Source organism: Pleuronectes platessa, chromosome 14, assembly GCF_947347685.1.
Source record: "Pleuronectes platessa chromosome 14, fPlePla1.1, whole genome shotgun sequence".
In the NCBI taxonomy this organism is placed as follows: Eukaryota; Metazoa; Chordata; class Actinopteri; order Pleuronectiformes; family Pleuronectidae; genus Pleuronectes; species Pleuronectes platessa.
In genome coordinates, this window is record NC_070639.1 from 10,686,450 (window position 1) to 10,711,759 (window position 25,310).

The window sequence follows — 25,310 nt, forward strand, 5'->3', positions numbered from 1 at the left end:
TGGTGGAAGATGGGGTGTCTGTATAAAACTTATGGGCTCTATAAAAAAGTGAAGCTCTGGTAACTAACTTATCTCCTAAACAGTGGATGCTTCCATCTAGTTTCTTTTTTGTGTGATTTCACAGTTTGTTTGTATTGTTGATTTCTCCCAACAATTATCTTTTTTTTTAAACACTAGTCAACTGGATGTTCAAATTGGACACATATTATTTACCAGGCACACTTAACTCATGGTATAGAATATAATATACTCTTCTTTTATTAATACAGATATAAAAAATCCTAAATACAATATTTTGTATCGATATGTAATGTATATTTGTATGTTGTTTTGATATAAAGCGTTAATATTATTTTTATAAATGTATTTACAAAAATGTAATAAAAAAACGCATTTAAAGTCCCCACAGAGTATAGTTTATCAGTTATGAACAACCTTTGCAGGTACACACATCATACCCATATCCTCATCATCAGTCGGTATTTATGAGCTTTTATATAATTTTGTATAAATACAGAAAATAATCACTACACATGAGATAGTAATTATCTTTTATATTATCTTTTATAATTCAGACCCTATTAAAATTCAGAAGATTTATACGTTGTCATTGTTTTCATTAGTCTCTGAGTTCAAGTCTCAATCTCTTTTATATAAAAAATCTGCTTAAAACGTGCTAAAATGTATTATTATTATTAATATTTGTATTATTAGTAGTAGTAGTAGTATCATTATTATTACTTACGTCCTGTAGATGGCAGCAGGAGACTTTGATGCTTTTTCTCCAACGCAAATCTGATAAGCGAAGAAGACGAGGAAGGTCAATCATATAACACTAACGTAGGTGAAATGTAGTTTTATTCTCACAGCTTTCACGTTGACTGATACAGCGGAGCGGCAGCTGCAGCCCTACAGCTCCCAGCATGCCTTTCGGCGCGACCCCCTGGCGACAGTAGCCTGATGAATGAACTGATCTGAGACTCAACACCGAGTTGTTTTTTTCAAACGCGAGCAGCTCGACACAGGTTTTTAACATCACGGTAAGAAAAGTAAGAGCGGAGACATACGTCACGTGTTCCGTCAGGGATCACACACAGACGGATCGTGTTAGCATGTTAGCATGTTAGCACTGCACACAGACTTCATTTCCGTGCTACTGTTAGCATCAACTCTGTAGAAACGTTTAAGTTGTCCAGATCACCGTCATTTGATATTAATTTAATGTTGGACTCTTGCTAAGCTTCTTGGAGTGTTATAGTGTTCAAGTTCGCCCTCATGCGACTTTTCTAACAAGCGTACATCCTCAGTAATGAGCTGGAGCTAACTCTGCTTTAGAACTGCTGCTACTATAAACAGGTTATTGTACATCATCATCTTCATCATCGTCAGTGGTTTTACCAGGGAGTGTCAGTGATCATTCAACTCAGCAGGTTGGTGCATAACAAGTGTCACAGCTTGAGATAGAGTTCAAACTTTTCCCTCTAACAAACTTTTCAAATTAGTCTATTCAAGTCTGTCAATGTGCAGAAAGTGAATCTGCAACCATTTTCCCGACTGTACAATCAAAGTCAAGTATTCAAACATTAAACACGTGATTCCAGGCTCCGTGGGTCGGGTGCTGCTTCCCTGGTTCTTCACGTCGCTGTTAACGTGATATTTCTTCTTGGTTCATTGATCGACAGTTGAAGTCGACCTCTTGAGCCCGATGACGTTGCATTTTTATGTTTAACTGGCAAAACAATGAATTGATTAAATTGTCACATTGGTCGATGATTAAATGAATCTGATCTTCAGTCCAAACCTTATTAAATACTTATAATTCAATGGGTTCTGATTAAATGTGATGAACTTTTTTACAATTCATTTCAGAGATCAAGTGAGAAAACAATGTTCATTTTACTCTACGTTAATAAAATATTAATTTAAACGCATGTTAAGGAACCAAGATTTCGTCCTTTCTTCCTTTTTAAGACTAATGTTTCCTTTATAATCAAACTGAATTTCTTAAGTTGTTGGCCTGAAAAAATAAGCTGTTGACATTTGATACATAATTGATAATGAATCTTTCTGTGCAGTTGTGCTACGTTACACAGAGGAAGTTTCAGCTGGTGTTTACACTGTGGCCGACTCTGAGCCTTTCTCTCAACACCAGCAAAGATAATATCTCTGTCCCTATTGCTAAATATGAATATATTTTCTCTCAATATTAACCCTGTTAATACTAAGCCTATCTGATCCCTCTGTTCACAGCACAGCCATGAGGAATCTTTGGACAAAGGCCGGTGTTTTCGGTTCAGTGTCCGTAGCTTTTGGCTCGATGCTCTGGTCCCAGAAAAGCACCGACTCCGACCCGGTTGCCTCCAGTTGCACCGCTACTGACCCAAATCCCAGTTCTCCCTACGATCTAAAACTGGTCCAAGTCCTGTTCCGACATGGTGCTAGAACCCCGCTAAAGTCGATACCTGATGTGATGGAGGTAGGGCTCTTTTTCCTCTTACGTTCTTGTGCTGAAGGTAAATGTGAAGATTAACAACTGGGCACATTTGTCTCGTCAAAGGTCCAGTGGGTGCCGACGCTCCTGGAGCCTCCAGCTCACACCCACATCAACTACGTGGTGACGGACCTTCACGGTGGCCCCAGGCCCTCGGCGCCTGTAGAAGACAGCTATAGGAGAAACCTACTGACTGTGAGTAGCTGTGTCCTGCAGTGTTAAATTCAGTGAGTCAATGAAGGCGGTGAGGGAACAAAACTTTATCGCAGAAACTTGCGTAGCTGCTTCTGAGGCTTTTTGGGAAGGTAGTCACTGAATATGTACACAAACCCCGGTTTTATTGCAATATTGTGTAACAGTCGAGTCTTAACTGATAAAGTACAAACAGAGGCCTTTGTCAGAGCAGACGTTCAGACGCGTCACAGCAGGTGTAAACATTAACACGGACTTAACCTGACGTTGTGCAATCTGTCACAGTTAACCTGGACACTCCCTGGGGCCAGAGAGTCGTCAGCACAGTCGGTTCATCTGTGCTTTCTATGTTATGATGGGTTAATGTCTGTCAGTGACAATTGATTGAAAAGACAGGAAGTGTCCCGCGGATACAGAAACTGTGTTTTTGTATATTCTCATATATGAAATCATTGATTCCCCTCACAGCCTCTAGTGGCCACGGTTATGTATTACAAAGATGTAATACGACCCTAGACCAGGTTCATTCATCCTCCTGCTAGCTGTAATACCTCTGAACTGTGAGTAGAGCTTCCCAGTGAGCTAGCGTCCCATCTGCCTGCTGCTGTGTCCGTGGAAATGTTCGATTTCTGTATTGAGTTCTGCTTTTTTCGAAACTAAATCCTGTAGCATGGACTCCTGCCAAGCGTGTGCTGCCCTCACTTTGGGCTCCTGCATGCGACGGCAGGTGTGTGTGTGTGTGTGTGTGTGTGTGTGTGTGTGTGTGTGTGTCCGTTGGGTCGAACCTGTGAGTAAAACCTTATCCTGTTTGTGGCGCTCCCGGCAGGGTGGCACGTTCCCCGGTCAGCTGACCACGGTGGGCATGCAGCAGCTGTACGAGCTCGGCACAAGGCTGCGGAGGAAGTACATCGAGGAGACTCCCTTCCTCGGCTCCACTTTTAGTCCGGCTGAGGTCTAGTAAGTGTTGCACATCTTGACAGGTAGAAAGAGCACAAACAACTTATCGGTGCCCCACAGTAACATTGGGTTTGTGAGTTCAGTGCAAAGGATTTCAGCCTAAATGCTTTTCTATTTTTAAGTTGGCTGCCTTCCATGACCCCTTTTTTTTCTTTTTTTTAGTGTGCGCTCCACTAACATTGTGAGGACCATTGAATCTGCCAAGTGCCTGGTTGCAGGGCTCTTTCAGCAAAAACAAAAAGGTAGCGCAGACACCCTGATGTGCATAATGCTCTGGATCTCATCTCACCCTTAATATAATTTTCTCCTCAACTTGCAGAAATTGTTAATATATTCACAACGGGGGCCGAATCTGAAATCCTGTACCCGAACTATCACGGCTGCAAACTGCTCAAACTCCTCGGCAGGTAGGTAGAGTGAAATCCTCTCATGCCCAGCACACAGTCAGGCCCAGGCCATCCTGTGCGTTTCGCCACCCGAAACTGGAACCTCGAATAATGTGTTGTGCAAAATTATAAGCAGAGTTGAGATGCCTCTGACAGGTTGTCATGGTGTATCTGTGTTTCGCCGCTGACACTGTGTGTTCTGTGCAGCCACCGCTGGGCAGAGTCGTCCACTCTGCCAGACATCGCAGTAGACCTGCAGAGCATCCAGAGCGCGCTGGGCATCGCCGCTCACCAGCACGTCGACTTCATCCTCATTAGGGACGACATGGTTGCCAGAGAGGTGACACTGCCACATCACGATTCCTCTGACTTTTACTAGCTCCCACCACTAGCCATCAGTACACATATCATTATTATGAAGATGCCGAGTCGGCTGCAACCTGCAGAGATTCAACATATTTTAGAAAGTTAAAAAAAGAACAGATCCAGCAGGACTTGAGTTTTAAATTGTTTTAACTCATTTCTCCTTATTTAAGATCATTTAAAATAAGAGCAAAGATGTCAAATCTAAAGACTTCTATCAGTGAAGGCAAATCATCAATAGACTTTTTTCAAAGCTAAACGATAAGAGTTGTATCAGATTTTTTTTGGGGGGGGGGATACTTTTGTAGATGTTCAAATGTATTAATTCCAGGGTGTAACAGTGTAGAATGAGACCACTACACAATCTGAAACAAGACAGAGGGGCGGTCCACACTGAGCTTTGATTAATTTACTCATTTCCTTTCCTTCTCAATTTTCCCTATCAGGCAAAACCAAATTGTGAAGACCTGCCTTTTACTCTCACTAACTATGTTCAGATCCACCTGGCATCGGTTACAACTCATTCAAAGGATTAGACCGTTTCATACATTCATCCACATTCTATTCAAACACAAACAAATACGTGTTTTGGGGTTTTTCTACAATAGACAGCATTTCGTAAAGATAATTATGGGGGGAAATGGAAAAAATATCTCAATGTGCCAGAAACTGGAGGTTTTCTTTGTCTGCTGGCGCCGCACAACACGGCTGACTGTCTTGTTCCTGCACATCAACAGACACACGGCCTCCCCTGTCCGCCGGTGCTGGACACCTGGAGGGACAAAGTGGAGCAGAGAGCTGTGGATATGATCTGCCATGTCTATGAACCCAGCAAAAGGTTAGATTTAACAAAGTCAACAGAGGGTGGACCCTGTCAGAAGGGGTAGATTCACAGTTTCACAATAACCCTCTATCTCTGTCGATAAGGAGAATTCACACATACTTTAGTATCAGGTTCAACAGCTCATTTCTTTCTTGTCCTGTGCTTCTGGCAGGGAGAACCTGCAGCTGTGCGTGGGACCTCTCCTGCACACATTGTTAACCAACCTGGACGAGAACGTGCAGGGCACCTCATCGGAGCCAAACAGGTTGGACGCCTCAGTCACACACACATCGCCGGCTGTGTTCGGCCTGCACGTGTTCCTCTGTTAACATCCTCTCTCTCTAACAGGAAGCTGTTTTTGTACTCTGCACATGACACCACGTTGATCCCCTGCCTGATGGCTCTGGGGGTTTTTGACATGAAATGGCCACCGTACGCGGCTGATATCACCCTGGAGATGCACCAGCACCGACAGACCAATGAGGCCTTTGTCAAAGTGTCATACATAGACCAGGTACGTGGGTGACAACGTGTCCACACTCGTCTTGATGAGCCGTTGCATTTCTTTGAGATTGACTCAAGTTGCCTTTCTCTCTTTAGGATCTACTTATTCCAGGTTGCAGTGGAGTCTACTGCCCCCTGCAGGAGTTTAAGGAGGCCCTCTCTGCGTTCTCAATGAGCTCAGAACACTACCAGTCACTTTGTAACAGCACAGGAGGCTTAACCGAGCCCTGAGCCCACGACACGCCGTCGAGTCTGGACACAGCTCCTCATGACAGTTAACCCCGACACACGCATCATGTGGTTTTTTTTTTTTCTCGTCCTCCGTTTACATGCCATTATCATTATACCTCACTGTCAGACGACACTGTAGAAAGTCCTGCATTACAGCCTCGTTCCAGCCTATTACAATTATCTGATATCACGTGCTTAGCACATCAGTGTGTGTTGGCTTTGTGTTAAAGGGTGCTGTCATTACTTGTGCTCCTTATTGTCAACACATCCCAAAGGACTACAATGAAACCAGGGTTGTCTAAAATGATCAAAGTAAGGATTCCCCTCCATACAGGATAGAAACGATTCTGTGCTGGATGACACCTTTTCTTAAGCTATCTTGTTCTCACTTTTTTTTTTACATTACATGTCATTTAGATGACGCTTTTGTCCAACGCGACTTACATTTTTACACTCAGCATTTATGAGGGGCCATTTAGGGGTTCAGTATCTTGCCAAGGACACTTAGGCATGCAGATGGGATAGAATGGGATTCGAACCGGCAACCTTCTTGTTGCAGAACACCCGCTCTATCCCCTAGGCCACTTAACCCTTTGAGGGAGAAGCTGTTTCTGACAGGAATAGCTCCTGTAGTTAACTTATATATGCGTATATTCTGTACTTAATGGCCCACAACATTTCCCATTAAAATTGAAATTTTCGGACTCAGTCGAAAGCTCAACATGAAACACGAGTGAGCACAACAGCATTAAGTCGAACAAACTATGCAGGGACAGATGCGCAGATGGAATTACACTGCCGCATTATTTTATGTTTACATTTGGCAAATTCAAACTGGCTCCTCTCGCTAAAATTGGAAGTGCTATTAAAACAGATGGTTTCATTTTTTAAAAGTTATATCCTAAAATGACTAGTCTTAGTGAATGGTTCTCGGACATGAGGAGTAATGTGTGCTTAGGTCGATTGTATAAAGGAACACATCCTCTCAAATGGTTATCGACAAGCATCTTAAGTTATCGGACAACGATGAAGGCGTTTGGCACACAGTAGTAAACAGAATCAACACATTATCATTCAGAGGATCAACTGCAACTGAAGCTCTTTTAGGGATTTGTTGACCGTTGAAAAATACTGAATATAATCTGCCTTTGCTTCAAAGCTTAAACCTTTACTGCACTTTAATCTTAACAGCAATAATCTTTAAGGTTGAATCAAGCGGCATCATTATATCAGATTGTTAATGCCGTCATTGTGTTCATTTTAGTCTTTCATATCCAGTCTTGGGGTAGTTCCAAACATGTACTGTATCTGAAGTGGATTGTATATTTATGTGGAGATGGACTTCTCCATAACAGAGTAAAACCTGCAGAAAGGGAATTATTCTGTATGTTGAAGACTAAGTTGCCTTTTTATGGGGATTTGCTGGTAGTAACGGACACAGTATAATGTATAAACACATGCCCATTACATATGTTTCTGTGTTACAATAAAATGTATAATACCTCATCAGTGGAAGTTTCCAATGACCAGAGGCATAACATGTAGAGTTTGATTTGTTAGAAATAAAGAATTTAATCAATGGAGTATTTTTTTGTTGTTGCGGACAGTCATGTACGTGACTGAAATATTCAGACCAGCTAAGTCAAGAGTAATTAGAGTTTGAATGCATCAACACGCTCCCACCTATTTGAAGTGTGGTTTCCTCTTGCTAAAGCACTTCCTGATAAATGTTCTACATGGCCACGCTGCATCTTGGTATAAGTCCTTCCTGCTGAAAGTCGTTGAGCCGGTTTGACAGTACAATGACAAAAGACACCTCCCAGTGCGCTTAGCTTGACTACATGCAAGTAGAGCCACGTAGACACACGCACAAGTACACACACTACATGGACAACATGTATATACCAAAACAATATCTTTTATTTGTAGTCCATCACCACAGCCCTGGTAGGCTATTCTGCACCAAAGCCAATGGAGAAACACATGACAAGCTTATACAATAGAGAAAAGAGAGGAAGTCAACTGGATGGTAAGCAGTACTTGTTTACATTTCCGTGTGTCTCGCTCCGGACACCACACCTGCCTCACTAAAATTTTACCAGATCTACCTAGCGCTAGTTCTATAATACCTGGCATACCTGCTGTGACATTTGAGCCACGCCTGTCCCATTCTGCTGACCATTGGGGGGGTTTTATTGCTGTGGGAATGATTATTACCCAGAGTCAACAAGAGAGTCAAAACAAAACAGGAACACAACAGGAACAAGAAGAACACACAGAGCACATCTGGGTAGTAGCAGTATTATTCACACTGGTGAAAGTTTGGAGTCCTGAAAGTTTTAGAGCACCGTGTCAAATAATCATCCACAACTTGAAATGGACAAGAGATAATCGTTGTGCTGCAAAGCTGCCAGGACGCTCACACTTATTGTGTTGCAATTAATGGTAAAAATAGAGAAAGAAGACGCTTTCTGCAGACGGTCCATGTTTGTGCTTTTTTAATAATACTATTATCTTAATGAGGTCATAGTTTGGTTTGTTATACACTGGAGTTACAAAGGAAATTAAAATAGACTAAAATTCGAATAGCCCACCAATGGTAAACAGTACAGTATTTTTAGGGGGCATTCCTCCCCCAGTGAAAGTTGGGTAGGAGGAGTTGAGAGGTCACTGATAGAATGCCTATACATACAGACACATACATACATACATAACACACAAACATACAGTCTGTCAAGCACGCATACGCACTCTCACACGTATATACTGTACAGAAACAGTCAAAACAATGGAGCGAGAGACAAGATGGAGTTCCACAAAAGTCTTCACAAAGCACAAATTCTTCTTATTCCGTTCCCCTGTTCCATACCACTTTCATGAGAAATTTGTTTGTTTTTTTTAATTTGAAAAAAGTAGACATATACTGTAGCATCTCCACGCTGACTTTTAGTTAGGTTGATTCCTCTTTGACGATGTAGTCATCTTTATAGTCAGATAATCAAAAAACACAAGAACAGTTTTGCGAATTCGATGCACAACAATCCCATACATTCTGAAGTTCATGAGTCAAAATTAAATGTTCTTGTGGCAAAAAGTACTCCAAATCTGGGCCTGTCCTAGTCTCCATTGGAATAGTTCCCACAGGACATTAATGTTTCGTATTATACTTCCTTTATTTGAGTCCATCAGAGTTTTCTTAACACTCTAAAAGTCATGGTCTTTACTCCATCCTTGCATTTTGTCCAAGAACATTCTAGATACAAGGTTTCTGTTGGATTAGAACATTCCAGGCCCGGGACTGAATCCCATGTCCATGTCACGTGGCCTCATCTGACCCCCCATCATCATTGTCTGCTGTGGGGGGCCGCCCATGCCCTGCAGTGACATCATCATATTAGGTGAACCGCCAGGGCCTGGGTGGGCCATTTGTCTCCCCTGCATCATCCCTCCCGGACCCCCAGGGGACATCATCCGGTGCTGGGGACCCATCATGCCCTGGCCCATGAATCCCGGTGGCCGCATTGAGTTGTGGCCGGGGTTACCCATTGGCATATCTTGGGGGCCCATTCCCCCACCAGGGCCCCCAGGCATCCCCCCCATCCCCTGCATGGACATACTCATCCGTGGCGGGCCATCGCCCATCATGCCCTGCATTGGGAAGCCAGAGGGGTGAGGTGGTTTTCCCCCAGAGTTGTCTCCTCCGCCTCTAGGGAAGTAAGACAGAGTCTGGCTCGGCTTCTCTGATGGGATTATCCTGGACAGGTCAAACTCAGGAATGCCAGACGCTCCCGGCCGCATCACCTCGTGAAGATCTGCATCAGTGAATCCAGCTTGCATGTTGTTGAACTCTGGACCTCCAGGGTTATTGGGTTTGCACATAACTCCATCTCCCCCATGAGACATGTTCCCCATCCGTCCTCCCATAGGTCCTTCTCCCTGGAAGCCCATGGGATGGCCAGGAAAACCTTGAGGACCAGGACCGTTGTGTGGGGAGAAGGGGCCTTGCTGCGAAGGTGACTGGGTCAGGGGGTATCCCTGGCTTCGATGAGGGTAACCCATGCGTCCCTGGCTCATCATTTGTGGATTTACCATACCTTGGTCTTGGGGATTTTGTGGCATCATCATGCCATGAGGCATCATACCTGGCCCCATATTAGGGGCATTTGGAGAGGGCATCTGTTGAGGCATGCCATGGGACAGGGGTTGGGATCCCATTGGATTCATACCCAGAGGGCTGAGGGCTGGCATGGGTCCTGCATTTCCAGGCACCATCATACGTGGATTTCCTTGGTGGTTCATTGCCATACCTGTATGAGCAAGACAAACAAAAATTTATAATATGTTATGTAAAAGTCATTGCAAAGTATATCACAAGAAACAACAAATTAATCAAGGAACAGAAACACTTCAGATGTCTTACCATTATTGTTCACTGAAGGCAGGTTCGGGGAGCGAGCCGGAGGCGAGTCGTCATCAGAGCTGGCAACTGTCTTTATGGCATCATGGTAGAGTGGGGTGGAGCTGGGCATTGCAAACTTGGACATGCGTGACATCATGATGGAGAGAGGGTTCTGGGATAGAGTAGGCTCAGGTGGTATTGTGTATGGACTGCCAGACGGGACGTTGCCTGGGTGGGACATGGAGCCAGATGGAGCCCCTGATTGAGGGGCTGAGGGAGGACCGTTACCACCTAGAGGAGGGCAAGATGAGCAGGAGATGACATGACAAGGAAATGATAAAACAGTGTTGACTTTTCATTCTGAGGCAGTGTTTATGTGTAATGGTATTAGCAATAGTGACACCCCTTAGGTGGTGTTGCTTAACCCACCCGTTATAATGCAGTGGCCATAAGATGGAGCCATTGGCCCATAACCCACTTAACCCCAGCCCTCATACAGTCGTATTAACACATGAGTGATGTACTAGACTGCCTCCACATCGATTGGATTTTCAGTTTTGTAGACGGTGTTTGTCATGATCATTCAGTATTTTAAAGGTGATATTAATAATTGCAGAGACCAGAAACTTTTAACTGACAACTATTAATGTGTCATCAAACCATTCCCTAATATTATTTATTATCGACATTCGAAAACATGCACTGCAAAATGAGGACAAATATTGTAAGAAGAAGCAGTGGAATAAGTTGATAAACACAGAAAAGGGAATAAAGATTGTTGTACCTTGATCCATATTGCCCATCATATTTGGTGAGGTGATACTGAGGGGAGGCTTGCCACCCTGAGATGGTATTCCCGGACTCTGCATTGGGGGTTTTGGTGAGGAAGCCCATCCCGGAGAGGGGTTAGGAAGAGAAGGAGACCTCATATGAACAGGAGAGGCCCCTGCTGATCCCATCATGGAGTGGGGGGATTTCATTGGTGCTGATGATTGGGGAGGTGGAGGGGCATTCGGGCCTGTGGGACCAGTGAGCATGCCAGCCAGCTGGGACGGTGTCTGAGGCGATTTAAGGTTTCCCGAGGGAGAGCCCATCATTGGGGACTGCACTTGCCTTAGAGGTGGGGACTTAAGTGGGTTGACACTGGGTGAGTTCCCCCCTCCTGCTTGGACATTTAGATCTGCTGGCTTGCGACCCCTCTGACCTTGTGAAGGGCCACCAGAAGGGAGGTGGTTCATACGGCCATTACCTCCTGATGGGTTGGATCTGTGCTCTGGACCAAATGCTTGTTCTGCATGTGGACCCCTCATTCCTCCAGGACCACCGGGGAATGGCCGCCCAGGCCCCATGGGAAAGTCGCCTGGCTGCTCAGGGAAGACAGGACCCTGCATAGGCCTGCCCTGTGGACCCATATTCTCCATTGGAGGTCCTCCCCCTCCTCTCATTCTCATTATCTCATCTGGACTCATATTCATGGTAGGATCTCGTAGTTTGGAAGGGTGCATGTGCGGTCCCGGGCCAGGACCCATGCCAAACTCAGGCCCCATTTCTCTACCCCCCATTCCTTGAAGCCTAGATGATGGACTCATAGGACCATCCCCTGGCATTCTAGGAAACATACCCATGCCATTACCAGGTTCCATTCCACCTCTTTGATGCCCCATCATCCTTTGCATGTCCATCATCATCCCAGGAGGGAGGCCCTTCTCTCCACCCATTCCTTGGTGGAACATTGCTTCTTGGACTGACTGAGGATTTGGGAAACGCTCACCACGACCCCCTGGACCAGCAAACATTCCCCCAGGTCCTCCAGGGAAACCTCGTGCGTCTCCCATCCGGGGGGGCATGTCATCGGGCCACCCCATTCCAGGTCTTGGGGGACCTTCCATCTCAGGATTCATCATACCAGAGAAGCCAGGCATTCTCTGCATATGTGGAGGCATACCTCTGGGGCCAGGGCCCATGCCCATTCGTTCTTGGTAGTGCTCTGGTGGACCACCTGGACCCCCCCACATCTCTCCTGGCCCCATCTGGTAGGGAGGTGGGGGCCCACGCATCATGCCACGTGGACCATGAGGGTGCATCATCATGTCTGGAGGAAGTGGCCGGTGTTGCATTTCTTGTTTCTTCCTTTTCTCTTCATAAAATTCCTGTTGTAATTTCAACCAAGCCACCTGTTCTGGGGTCATTTGATCTCCATCTCCACAGCCCCCCGGAATCCCCATATGTGGACCCATTTCATCTTGTGGAAATGGGGGCATGTCCCTGGGACCATGCGGTGGGCCAAAGGGTGGGCCCTGTGGACGGGGGCCTCCTGGCCCACCTGGGGGGCCGAGGCTCTGCGACTGTGCCATCATAGCCTGTAAGGGGCCCTGCTCAGACCTCCGGGGTGCACCATCAGGGCCTCCATCGTGCGCTCCACCATGAGACTGCGGGGGCCCAGCTTGTGGGGCATCGCGGTCATCAGGGAAAAGCATGCGCTGGATATCTCTTAAGGTCTGCAGAGAGCGCTGCCGATGCTCCAACTGTTCTTGGGATAGACCCTCTGTGTTGGCCTCCATGTTCAGCAGCTCCTGGGCCAGCTGCTGCTGTTGTTGCTGCTGCTGGGGTGTCAGTCCCGAGCTACTAGAGCCTCCACCCTGCCCTCCTTCACCTGTTGTTGGAGGGTTGAGGCCTGCCTCAGGTTGGGTGACAGGGGCCTGGTCAACTGGAGCTGTAGTGTTACTGGGGCTACTGCCAGGAAGATTTTTGGATTCCATGCCTGCAGCAGATGACCCTTCCTGTGGAAGAACACCAGGCTGGTTCCCTTGGTTTGAAGGCTGGGGTGGGGCTGGCTCTGCCATGCCAGGTAAGGACGGTTTTGATCCAGGCTGATGGCTCTGATCCTGGGCATGGGATGAGGGCTGCTGAGGAGGCTTAGAGTCATTTCGTAGAGCACTTGCTGCATTGTTCTATAACAAAGAGTGAGAGAAATAGGATTAAGTTATGATAGTAATATGATGCTGGTGTTTGTGGGCTTATGTGAGTAATACAAAAAGGTATCTGTGTCTTTACCAGGAGGAGGTGAGCTTTGTCCTTGCTGTTGGAGATGTTTTTCATGTGGAAGGAAATTATATTTTCTGTGTGGCCAGTTAGAACTGCATCGGCTGCCCTGAGGACAAGAAGGCAGACAGTCAGATATCAGTCATCAGACACAATAAGTGTGCGTGTGTGTATACGGTGGGCCGGGTGAATGAGTACTAGATGAGTCCATGAAGGTAATCCCAAGGTCAACTGACGAGGCAAACTACTGTGCACACACAGAAACACACCTTCCCCGGGCATCCACATATTTACTCTCTAATTCCCAAAAGAGTGTTAATCTAAGCAGTGTGTACGCTCCCACTGAGAAACACATGCTTGTGTAGATCACACAAAACAGATTTAGGCTATAATTGAGAAAGTTTGGGCAATGAATGGGAGAAATGGGAAGCTAGTATCTTAATGCAATACACAAACATCAAAGAACATAACAATCACTGTTGACAGAGGCACAGAGTTATACTTAAGGCAATTGACATTGTTAGTAATCCCATTTAATTTTGAACCGTAGTTCTACAAAGGGTTTCTCTGTGGGTGTATGCTTTGCATATAAAAAAAAAAAAAAAGTCTACATATTTGACGATGATTTAATTTGCCTGTCTGAACACATTAATTATTAAAGCTTGGAGAGATACACTTAAACTGTAAATGCTAATCAACAAAGCAAAAGCGTATTAGCAAATGATAACTCAGCTTCCTTACTTGTTGGCCATCTCCGTGGTAAAGACATAAACAAGTTTTGCGCCTGGTTTCTGGCCGCTAGCTGGCTCTGTTGTAGAGCCCTGGCCTCCCATTGTGTTGTGGGAGGGTGTCGAGGAGCGACTGAGTCCAGCATTGGAGGTAGAGTGTGTGACTGAGTCCTGGGGCTTCACGTCACTGGAGTTACAGTCTAAGGGAAGACAACACGAAAGACCATGAATTTAGGGACTAGCGCAGGATTATGGGCAACAGAGTTCTACTACATAGTTGTCATCAGTCAAGTTGATCATTGGAGGAGCTGCTTCACATGCTTGGATGTACACGTTAACACACTTACTGAAGAATCCTTTGTCATCTTCATCACTTTCTCCCCCAGAGCACCAGTCAGCTCCACTGTACGGCTGCCTCCGCTCCGCCACACACATCCTCTTTACCCGGCTACTATCTGCACACACACATAACGTCAGTGAGCTACAGTTTATCAGTGCGAGTGACACGTATACATGGACACCAATATTCGTTTAATAACAAAACCATGAATAAGATTCTGCCATGTAAAGAGCATTTTCTGATGACCTTAAGGTATGCAGTGTTACATAAAGATACTAAATTAACAATGGGATGCAATTAGGTAACATCTGCAGAATCTGAATAAATTTGATAAACTGTCTTAATAACAAATTGTATGTATACAACTACCAGATCCGCAGGAACCATTACAGCACAAACACAAGAGACATTTCACTGTTGAACATTAACACTGTACCTTTTCTTCCTATGCAGAGCATTTCAATGCATTTCATTACAAACAGATACATTCAGTAAGCATGAGAGCACAGCTACATATTATTCTACTAAAAATATCGTAAAGAAAGTCCTGCACCTTGCCTACCTACCTTAGTTTAATCATTTCAACATTCTGGCAGGAATGACAAACAGCATTTTAAATAGTCTTAGATTTTATAAATTCATATCAGACTTAAGACACAATCTTACTGCAACTACCAGCTGGACATTGCATTATCTGACTGGCTACAGTGGTTTGTACCTTTTTCTTCACTCGTGGGTGTGCCGCTCTCTGGCTGCTCAAACGACTCCACCGAGGTGCTTCTCTCCCTTTTGACTTTAACCTTGGAGCTTGGGCCAGAAGTCAGACCCTGGCCATTCTTTAGCCCCATGCCCCCTGCCACATTCTGAGCCCCTTTCGTGCCCAGGGTCTTGGGATCACAGGGTGAGGACTGTGATTGGCTGCCAGTGCTCCCTGGTTTCCCCTGATTGGGCATTTTAGAGTCCATCTGAGGGGCAGTGGAGGGGGACATGACGGGAGGTGATCGTACCATGGCCTCCGTCTTAGGTTTCGGGCTGAGAGACAAAAAGAGAAAACTATCAGAGGAAAACATTTTATCAATAGCAGTACAACAAAGGCTCAACATATATCAATATGATGCTTTTGCTTTGTCCACTTTGAGGAGGCATTAATCACAGTGTTCGTCTTTTTCAATCCTTATTAGAGTTTCAAACCACACCCTTTAATCCAAAGCAAAAATCACTCTTTAGCAATAAGAAATTAAAAATGTGACAGACATGACAATTATCGATAAATGATATGGATTTTTTTAACTTGAAATGATTTTTGGCCATGACATCCAGCCCGATTTTCTATTTGATTAAAAACAGGGCTATGTGACTGATTAATTGCAAATGTAATTGTCCATTTTAATAGGGCTGCTCGATTAATCGAAATTTAATCGTGATTACGATTATGGGGTCAAACGATCTCCAAACTACTATAATCGAGTTGAAACGATTATTTGGCTCTTTTTTTTTTTCTGAAAGAGACGCGCATGCGCAATTCAGTCCTTCCCCCAAAGCATTCAGCGGCCCAGCTAACTGGCTCTCACTCTCAAGCAGCCGTAAAGTGAAGGAAGCAAGTTGTGTGTGTGGTGATCGGCAGTTAAAAAAACCACGCGAGTGGAAAGCAGGGAGGGCAGCAGCAGACCATGTAGCGCGCTCCCGCCTGGCTGTTCAGACCGGTCAGACCCGACCGCGGTTCTCCACGCCGGTCAGAGTGTTAGGATTGCCATCATTAAGGTTTTGAATAATCAGGCACCGATATCCTGGTTTCAGGGAGGAATAAGACACGCAGCCGTCATCGGTGTTTACCGGAACCGGAAGTGATACAAAAAAATAAAGCATAGACTTCAGAATAAGGGCATATATTAATAATAGTTTAAATAATCGTGATTTTTTGATATTGTCTAAAATAATCGTGATTATGATTTTTTCCATAATCGAGCAGCCCTACATTTTAATCACAAGGACTCTTCTAAAATGTTATGTTTTGTCATCCTACATTATTTGTGACCTTGTTTCCATTTATGAAACACACACAACAAGGAAGAAATGGGGCATATCAAGCAAAAACGCCTGGGGCTTGAAGTCAGGTTACCCAGTAATCATGTTCTGTGAATTGGGCACTAGCCAGACGAGGGGAGGGGAACATACTCAGGCAGCTGGCCATCCATGAAGTCTGATATCCCCCAGCTCTGCACTATAACAAGTACCCTTGTTACCTAATGTGGTGCCCAGGACAAGGGGAGGGTGAGGACCAAAAGTAAAATGTTGTACTCGGTTTATTGGTCCATGCAACTGCTACACACAATGTCATTAAGACATCCACAAGTTGGCATAGAAGTCTAAACATGAGATTAGGTTATCAGTCTTGGGATTTCAATGCACACCGCTAAAGTTTAAGAAATATACTGTTGAGACACAAGCCATGTGCAAATAACTGCTGCTCACTAGTTATGAGAGCAGTTAAGGCAAGCAGGACATATCCAACTGGCAGAGAACTCTCTCACCACACCCTAATCTCTTTCTCTGTCTCTCTCTCCCTCAAACACATACACACATTTGTAGCATGAAACAAGCGCCACCATATTTAAAATGCGCAGCAACGGCCTAGCGACCTGTATGTACGTACACGCAGACACACAACTAGAAAAGGAGGCAAAAGGCATAACCAGAATTTTGGCAGTCCAGACAGCCGTTTCCCGAGGCTCCAGAACCATGAGTCAGCAGGGAAAACTTCCAAGTGTAGTGTACTCCCTGACCCTGGAACTGCTCTGGATCATACATTGGGTCCTTTCAGTTAAAGTAATGGAGCGGAGAAGCTGATCCTAGATCTGAATTAAGCACAACCTATAGACTAGTAAACTTTCTAAAGCACAGGGGTATGGTTAAAGTGACGTGCTCAGGTTTGTGTCCATTTAATCACAGTGCCGCTGATCACAAACAGTGTAAACACACTTGGTAATAACTTGTAAAAGCTGCATGATAGCTTTAGTTAGATAGTTCAGACACTTAAAAAAACACAGGTCTCACTCTTTGCTCTTTGTGAATGGAGATAGCATATTCTCTCCCAATTTACACGAGTTTCCTCAAGGAAGTCTGATTTGTACCCTCATCAAAAACACGCCATTCTGCCATTGAACAAACCACTGGCCCTAAAAACTGTTGATCACTGTATTCAAATGATTGGGATGGGTAAAAATAAAACATGTTAAAAAAAAAGCTGTTGGACCTGCTCCTGATCTCCTTTTTTAAAATTCTTAACTCTGCACATAACGCACCTTGCAACTGGTCAGAGTCAGGACGTACCCAACACTGGAATGAAGAATGCACTGATCACTATGCAACCCATCGAACAGCTTTACAGAAAATGGACACATACAGTTTTCTAAGTAGTTTGGGGTAAGTTTTAATCCTCGGCTTTCAAGACTACACCAGGCGTATATTCACCATGGTAACTAATGCTGCACACCCAACCTGCTCCAAAACAGGTTAATATCAGAGGATCAGCTCAAAACCTTAAACGTTAATAGCCCAACCACTGTCCAATCAGATCACTGGATCAGATCATTGGTCCTGCAGGATCCTAAACAGGACAAATTACTTTACAATAACGTGAAATTTTGTAAATAGTATTAAAAATAATTAAAGTTGATTTTCTTGTGGAATTGCTTTGCTGCTCCAGACTTTCCTTGAATTTCTTTAAATGGAAAAAGTATCTGCACACTGCTTCCATTGCTTTCAAGTAAACAGTTTAGTGGGATTGACCTCAAACATCAACTACCTCTCTCCAGCAGCAGAAACCGTCCAAACAGTGCTTCTCTTTTTTTTTTATCTGCATCACATGAGAATTTGATCGACAAACGAGCAAAAATACCTACTCAGTAAGAGATTCATTAAAACTCCTGAATTCATAACAGTACAATCTTAGCCTTACAGTTGTAATTGAAACCCTTTTCTCGTAATGCGGTCGAATGTAACTTTCGCCTGTCTCCATAATTAAATTACCTGCAGATATCAGTGTTTCGTCTCATATCATATTAAATACTTCTTGCTAATGATAACTCTGCCTCTGTTACATAATTACTTTCGTAGCTCGAGGGAAAGCCTGGGGTTAAACCCAGAGTTAACAGAGCGATAGTTTAACCTCATCTTCCTAAATGCCAGAATGTCTGGTTCAAGGCTTAATGGAGCCATATAGAAAAAGTAAAAGTTATACTGGCTTTGTAGCACAGGGGATTTCCCTTCATTCATTCTTGAACTAAGTGCATTTCTATCTTGTCCACAGTTATTGAATACAGAGCACCAATGACAGCTGATTTCTTTAATTACTTGTAAAGTAATAGAAGTGGATGCAGTGGATAGAAGCCTGTGTTGCCCCAATAAAGTCTAATTATATGTTATTGATGTGGAACAATGCAACTTAGTGGTTCAGTCATCAGCAGTTGGCAGAACAAAGGGAAAAAACTTGATTTTGTTTAACTTGCTGCTGATAACAATGCTGTGCAACCGTAAAAAAGAATGTGTTTAACATAATGACAGTGAATTGTTACTTGGTGTGCAGTTAAAATGCTGTGCTCCTGTCGGCTCATATACTCTTTGGATGAATGCACAATATTAATTAACATTCAGATAAGTGTTTTGCTGATTAGGCTCTCTCTCAGGCACACACACTTATTATTATAACAATGACAGCCCTGTGTAAGTGTATCACTGCATTAAACCAAGAGTTTTAACCTCACCTCTGTGTGTTGGTGGACGGGGAGTTCTTTAGCCTATTGGAGTGCATTGATGGGGCTCCCAGGACTACAGAGCAGGGTGGAGTGATGAGCTGGTGAGGACTGCCCGTGTGCGTAAGCGGCGCTTTTGCGCGCACGTTCCTTGAGCCAGGAACAGGATTCCCGATGTTCGAGAGGTTTCCCCGACTGTCCTTGGCCTCCTCTCGCTCTTTCTTCCCTCGCTCCTTCTTGTTGAAATGTGTCGGTGCTGTTCCTGCCGCCGCTGGCCTCTCCTCTTGGACCTCCAACATATTCTCCACGTCCTTGTGTAAGTGTGTCTGTGTGTATGTGAATGCGAATGTAAGTGTGTGTGTGAGTGTGTGTGTGTGTGTGTATGTGTGCGTGAAAATGTGTAAAAACAATAACAGTAGTCCAGGAGTCTTTTCTTGTTCGGGGTGTATTTATGAAACTCCCCCAAGGGGGCTTTCAACGGCCCTCGGGCACACTGTTGAGAGGAAACAGAAAAAATGGATAGTTAGCTAAATTGAAACAGGGGCTGCATTCTGACCAAACTTAAAAAAACATTCCCCCAACAACATTTAGATACCAATCCACCAAAGTAAAACTAAAACTGCTCAACAGATTATCCTGAAACTTGCAGGAAGGCTGCGGTATGGGTAAGGGAAGAACACCCTAAATTTTAGTGGGTAACCAGGATCTCCCCCCACTTTTGTTGGCATTGTGTGTGTGTTTTATCAAATTTTTGCATATTTATTGAGAAATACTGCAGAAATGAAGTAAATCTGGCATGCAAGTGCTACCGTCTATGATCATGAGAGTTTGTGGATAATTATCTGGATTTTTTTAAATCAAAATAAGTATTTTTAGGAGAGTGCTCCTTATTTAGTCACTATAAAAGAAAAAAACTATAGAGAATGGATCATTTTTTTTAACAGTTTGAAGAACATTTGTGTACATGTTAAATGCAACCGTTAACAGTGTCGTCATTACATTCTATGTCCACCAGAGAGCACTGGCAAGTTCTTTTTTTTTAGTGGTTAAATGTCACAGAAAATATCTTTTGAATATTTGAATTTAATAAAGTGTGTTTTGTTTAAGTCAAATAATGTCCCGATCATAAAATATTAGAATTTTTAACCTCATATAAATCAGTCCATCAGGTTAGTCCTAGAAACATAACAGATATTAGGTAGGGTATTGAGTTATCTATGCAAATACCAGCACTGTAGTCTATGTATAGCAAACAGTGGAGTGTGGTGGTGGAGTGGGATAAGTCCAACAAACCAACACTGTGCGTTTCTGTTACTGTGTGTTTTTGGTGAGTGAGGAAGAAAATTGCATGAGAATCTGAGCCTGCTGGAGAGAGCGGCCCAGTCAGTCAGATTACACTGTCATCCTGAAAATATTTAGGAGCTCTTCCAAAACACTCAACATTGTAACTGGCTCCAGAGCTCCCCTGGGGAGAGGGAGGTGGAGAGTTTGGGGGAGTTTTGGGAGGAGGGGGGGTATCACTGAGAACCCCACAAATACAGCCAGCGACTCCTGCTACAGCAGCAGCAGTCTCGTCTGTCGCTGGTCTACAGGCGAAGTGATTTACGGCTCTCAGGGCAGCAGATTACTATTGCTCACGAGCAGGGGCTGGCGAGGGGGCAAAGAACAGAGGAGCACTGACTATCCAAATTACACTGATTAGACTAACCTTTAAATACTAAAACATACTGCGTTACACATCAGTGGAGACTGGAGTGGCCTGATTATTGATGGCTGAACTGGTGATTTGGCTGCATATTTACAAAAGTAACTAAATTCTGAGTAAAATTACTGTTGAAAATAACATGCATTGGTACAAAACAGGAAACACTGCAACACAAGATCATACAAGAGTAACTGTTGCAGCCATGATGTAACACACATCCAAGCTGCCCCTATACAAAGGGGCAGCAGTATGTGAGAACGCAAATGTCGGTCAGTTGCTCCGGACTTTCTCCGGGGGTTTACCTGCCAGAATACAGATAATGTTTCCAACCTAAAGGAAGAGAATTATCTCCTGATGTAAAACAGTTGTCAAATGCCAACGAAGATGTCACCGAGATTCGAGAACTGGCCTACGCACAGGGCAGAGCATTCATAGTTGTGTAGGTATGTGTGGGTCGCGCTGCAATTAGACCGCCAATACGCATGGTGGTAGAGTTTCCATGCTGGTGTTGAATGTCTTACGGTTTCTGGTCCGCGTATTTACAAATTCTCTGGCTTCTGTTTACTTCATAACAATTCAACAATTTTAACTCTTCTAGAGTGTACTTTTAGAGTAATGGCAGACTATGTGGTTTATTACTTTCTCTTACACAGCAGAGGAAAACTTAATATTGGGTTTTAAGAGCAATTGAGACGGAAATGTATTTACGAGTTGAAGAGCTGAGACAGCGGAAGACACTTGCACACCATTTATTAGCATTAGTAAAAAAAAAATCTACGACAACATTTTCACATTCTCCATCTTTCAAGAGTTTCAATGATTTGTGGGAACCGATATCATATTAATTTTAGGAAAAGCTAAAAAAAACTCAAGCTCTGTGAGAGCAACATTATGATGTCATCAAAATCCCAACTGCGACGGTTCACCACTCTCGCAAACATGACCAGTGCGCATGCTTGGTTTTTTATTGTTTGTTGTTTTTTTATGAGACAATAAGTAAGTGCTAAAGCTCAATGTCTTTCGACCATGATGGAAGACAAAAGTGTTTTTGTCGTTTCCAAAGACGCTCAAAGGTGGGATGAAAAGTAAGTCACAGAGAAGAGCAGGACTGCAGTAACGTGCCTCCTGAAAGTCTTTCCTCAAAAGGGACTTATTTGTACAAAATTAAAAACAATAATGATGTCAGTGGCCGCAATAGTGAAATGTGAATGAAAACCTTTTTTCACGTCCACACAAAATTGTCAGGAGGGTGTTATCAGATGCTGCTCCACCATCCAACAGGCACTTCATCTGAAGCCGAGTGACCCCCTTCAGCATTTGGTGTTAAGCTGGAGCCTCAACTGAAATGGGTGACGTAGCGGACGACTGTCCAGAGAAACCAATAGAATCCTGATCAGTTTGCTGAACCAGCCTGCTGCCTCATTCAGCCTTTAACTAGCAGGCACCTCTTCAAGGGGTGTTATCTTAACCTAAACCCCAATCATTCACAAACGTGTGTAATGCGAGAATGTGCACGCACAGAAATTAACAGCAGCACATGTCCATCACCTGTTCCCTCCAATCGCACGCTAACGAGACACTAATTAGGTACCTTGCTGACATGACTGTCAAAAGGGGTGCTCTGACACACACACACCCCCACACACACACAGTGCTACCAGCGCACAAACGCACAACAAAGCAACGCAGAGGTGTTCAGAGATTTCACTCGCTCCATCTCCAGTGAAGACGCGGGCTGTCTATCACAGCTCAGACGAGGAGGTGAAGTGCACACAAGTTAATGGGGAAACAGTATAATGAGGCTGGAAAAATTGAGCTTTTTTGCCTCAGCTACAAATACGAGGTTCCACGTTAAAAAAGGGGCAGAAAACTGTTCAATTCAATTACATTTGGGTTTCCCGATGCGGGTGGCAATAAAAGGGGAGCGTTTCATTTCATGCTTATGTAACAGTCATTGTACACGAGCTGGGTGAAGTGTCGAGAGTAGTCCCTTCCCAGCAACGTCACCCAAACACCTCTGAGGGGGAGATGGGAGGATTAATACCGGTGTAGTATCCACTGTTTAATACCACTGGTACGGATTGGGATTTACAAGGCAGGATCCTTGACCTTGTCAGTCCAATAGATTGAATTTTAAACACAGCAAGGTTACAATGAACATATTATTAGGGTTGGCGGAGTGGAAACTCGTCCAAACAAACATAAATACCCACCTCTCTTCCCTCAGCTCAGCCCTGCTGTTGGCTGCAAAAAGACATGCTGATGTTTCAGTCTTATTTATGCAAATCCCATTTTGCAGTTCAGTCACAATGGCGTATTGCTCCCTCATCCTCGCTCTCTAGCTCCCCTACCCGGTATCCATCTGCTCGGCCTCCATCTCGAAAATGTATTTAAACCGTTATTTGTTTCTGGATGATATCAGAAACATTAGTTCCACCCCTCGTTGCAGCTTTCTGCAAGGCAGCCTGAAGAGGATGGAGCCAAACAGATAAGCCTTACACAAAAGCCCAACTTACACGTACCAACTTCTCATTCAAAGCAAATCACCATGTATGCATGCAACAGAAACCCACTGTAGGATTATTTTATAGTCCGATAGGTCTGAGGTTGGCTTTTATTCTCTTATGTTCTGAAAATGCAACACTAAGGTCACCCTTAACATTGAATTATTCCTGATGTGGCTATACTAAAAGGATGAGCCACGACATTAAAAAAAAACTGCTTTCATGAGAATGTTATACATACAGATCTTGAGTCAAGCTCTGTAACTGAAATTGAAAAAAAAGCCAGTTGGCAATTATGGGCTAATGGCACAATGAGATTCCATACTTTTCCAAAATGCTCCTTAGAGAATGTTTTAATGTTGTCATTAGTGTCTTGAGACCAAAGTATCAGGAAGAAAAGCTGGAAACAACAGGTACTACTCTGTGGATTTACCTCGTTTTACTCTCGTCATACGAGTAATAAATTTGATCTGATTAAACCGGCAGTGTGTGGGAGTTTGATTGTTTTATTGTTAAAAAATTACTAAACAAACTCTGCATCTTTATTCTCGGGTAACAAAGTGTTACAAATGTACAACTATGAAACCAAAACCAGACTATAAAATGTCAGACAGTAGTGAAGTGATACTTGAATGTTCAAAAGCCGGAATATTTACAATTTACTATGATAAGCATCAAATCCTCTGATCTAAGAAGCAGGAATTGGTTTTGTATTTTTGCTTGAAAAAATGTCTAATAGTTGATTGTTAATATAGCTGTCAACTAATTGTCTATCAATGATGACGCCAAAGAATCATGTGGTAGTATTCTGGGTTCTACCATGAAAATGGCAAAGTACAGATCAAAGGTGAGATGAGCCTTACAACAGACCTGCAGGCTCACCTGTTAGCAGCAGCAGAGGAGGAGGCACCAGAGACGAGAAGAGCCTGGTCAAGTGTTCAAGCTCTTCTGATGCGTGTGCAGGGGGGGTTCAAATATAATCAAACAAATTCCGGGTCGTCTTAAATTCATTCAAACGCGATTTGAGGAAAAGGTGATTGCGCTTGTATTTATTCTACAGTTTAAATTCAAGCATAAAAAAAACAAAAAAAAAACTACTTCCTTGTACAGAACAGGTTTCTTTACACAACTAGTTGTTACACATACTTGCCGAGCTGCTAGTGGAGCATAAGCTCACAGCAGAAAGAACTAACATTAACTCTATTTTCAGAAGGACGTCCACACACTGTACTGTGTGGAACATCCCACCGTACCCTGACAGAGAAAACACCTGTATGGTCACCTGTCGAGGGTCCTTCCTGAGAGCACTGTCCCAGCATGCCACACCCTGCAGATAGCACTCGTGACTCACTTGGCACACACAGAATGCAAGGAATGCAGAGTGTCGCTAAAGATAGAGCTGTGACGCCAAGGAAGTAACATTTGACATAATACATCTACTGTGACATGAAGGACAGTCACACAAGTATGACTGGGCCCCTGTTTCTCCTGAAACCAAGCCACACAAATATTTACAATGACATTTTTAACTTTTTCTGCATTTTCCACACTCTGCTAGGTTCATATCTCCCTCCTGACGTCTGTTTAAGTCTTTCCCTCTCACTCACTGTTACACTCAGTGTCAGCTGCCTCTCCGCTGCTTTGTCTATCCTTCATTTGTACAAGCTTAACCACTCCACTATCTTCAGCTCATCTTCTCCTCTGGCCAGCAGACGATGCCCCTCTATCCCCAGGGAGGCGACATGTGTGTAATGTCACAGTTTGTCATATCATATCGTAGTGACAGAAGCCTTGCCATGTCCATCAGGATGATGGAAGGGACAATGAAAACAGGAGGATGGGAAAGGGGCGTGATACAGAGATACTCTGAGGAGGAAGGGGGGTTATTACACAA

At 43.9% G+C, this 25,310-nt stretch overlaps 2 protein-coding genes across 9 annotated transcripts in view; one reads left to right on the forward strand and one right to left on the reverse strand.

The window, feature by feature from the left end:
* The first annotated feature begins 852 nt into the window (after positions 1 to 852).
* Positions 853 to 7,526, forward strand: acp6 (acid phosphatase 6, lysophosphatidic). Of its 3 annotated transcripts, none has more exons than XM_053439630.1 (11): positions 853 to 1,049; positions 2,251 to 2,476; positions 2,558 to 2,686; positions 3,510 to 3,640; positions 3,803 to 3,882; positions 3,960 to 4,047; positions 4,234 to 4,366; positions 5,127 to 5,227; positions 5,385 to 5,477; positions 5,561 to 5,726; positions 5,813 to 7,526. In XM_053439630.1, exons 2-11 carry the CDS (start codon positions 2,258 to 2,260, stop codon positions 5,945 to 5,947), a joined length of 1,275 nt encoding a protein of 424 aa, XP_053295605.1. In that variant the 5' UTR covers positions 853 to 1,049; positions 2,251 to 2,257; the 3' UTR covers positions 5,948 to 7,526. The 3 variants fall into 3 exon arrangements, with proteins under 3 accessions (XP_053295605.1, XP_053295604.1, XP_053295606.1); XM_053439629.1 differs by having other exon boundaries at positions 854 to 1,040; XM_053439631.1 differs by lacking the exon at positions 853 to 1,049 and adding an exon at positions 1,075 to 1,430.
* Positions 7,527 to 7,845: 319 nt separating this feature from the next.
* Positions 7,846 to 25,310, reverse strand: part of bcl9 (BCL9 transcription coactivator) — a 29,141-nt gene continuing 11,676 nt past the window's right edge. For 5 of the 6 annotated variants that reach the window (XM_053439896.1, XM_053439899.1, XM_053439897.1 and 2 more), the window contains 8 exons: positions 19,220 to 19,700; positions 15,175 to 15,488; positions 14,464 to 14,571; positions 14,130 to 14,316; positions 13,401 to 13,497; positions 11,131 to 13,297; positions 10,368 to 10,637; positions 7,846 to 10,254 (listed from right to left, as the gene is read on the reverse strand). In XM_053439896.1, the coding sequence (XP_053295871.1) occupies positions 9,224 to 10,254; positions 10,368 to 10,637; positions 11,131 to 13,297; positions 13,401 to 13,497; positions 14,130 to 14,316; positions 14,464 to 14,571; positions 15,175 to 15,488; positions 19,220 to 19,506 (4,461 nt within the window). In that variant the 5' untranslated portion in view covers positions 19,507 to 19,700 and the 3' untranslated portion in view covers positions 7,846 to 9,223. Of the gene's footprint in view, positions 10,255 to 10,367; positions 10,638 to 11,130; positions 13,298 to 13,400; positions 13,498 to 14,129; positions 14,317 to 14,463; positions 14,572 to 15,174; positions 15,489 to 19,219; positions 19,701 to 24,298; positions 24,696 to 25,310 lie in introns of those variants that run through there. The other variant, XM_053439901.1, reaches the window with a different exon arrangement.

Coding starts and splice junctions, on each gene's coding strand:
- acp6 (XM_053439630.1), top strand. CDS start 2,258: ATGAGGAATCTTTGGACAAAGGCCGGTGTTTTCGGTTCAGTGTCCGTA. Junction 2,687..3,509: donor ATAGGAGAAACCTACTGACT/GTGAGTAGCTGT, acceptor CGCTCCCGGCAG/GGTGGCACGTTCCCCGGTCA. Junction 5,478..5,560: donor ACCTCATCGGAGCCAAACAG/GTTGGACGCCTC, acceptor TCTCTCTAACAG/GAAGCTGTTTTTGTACTCTG.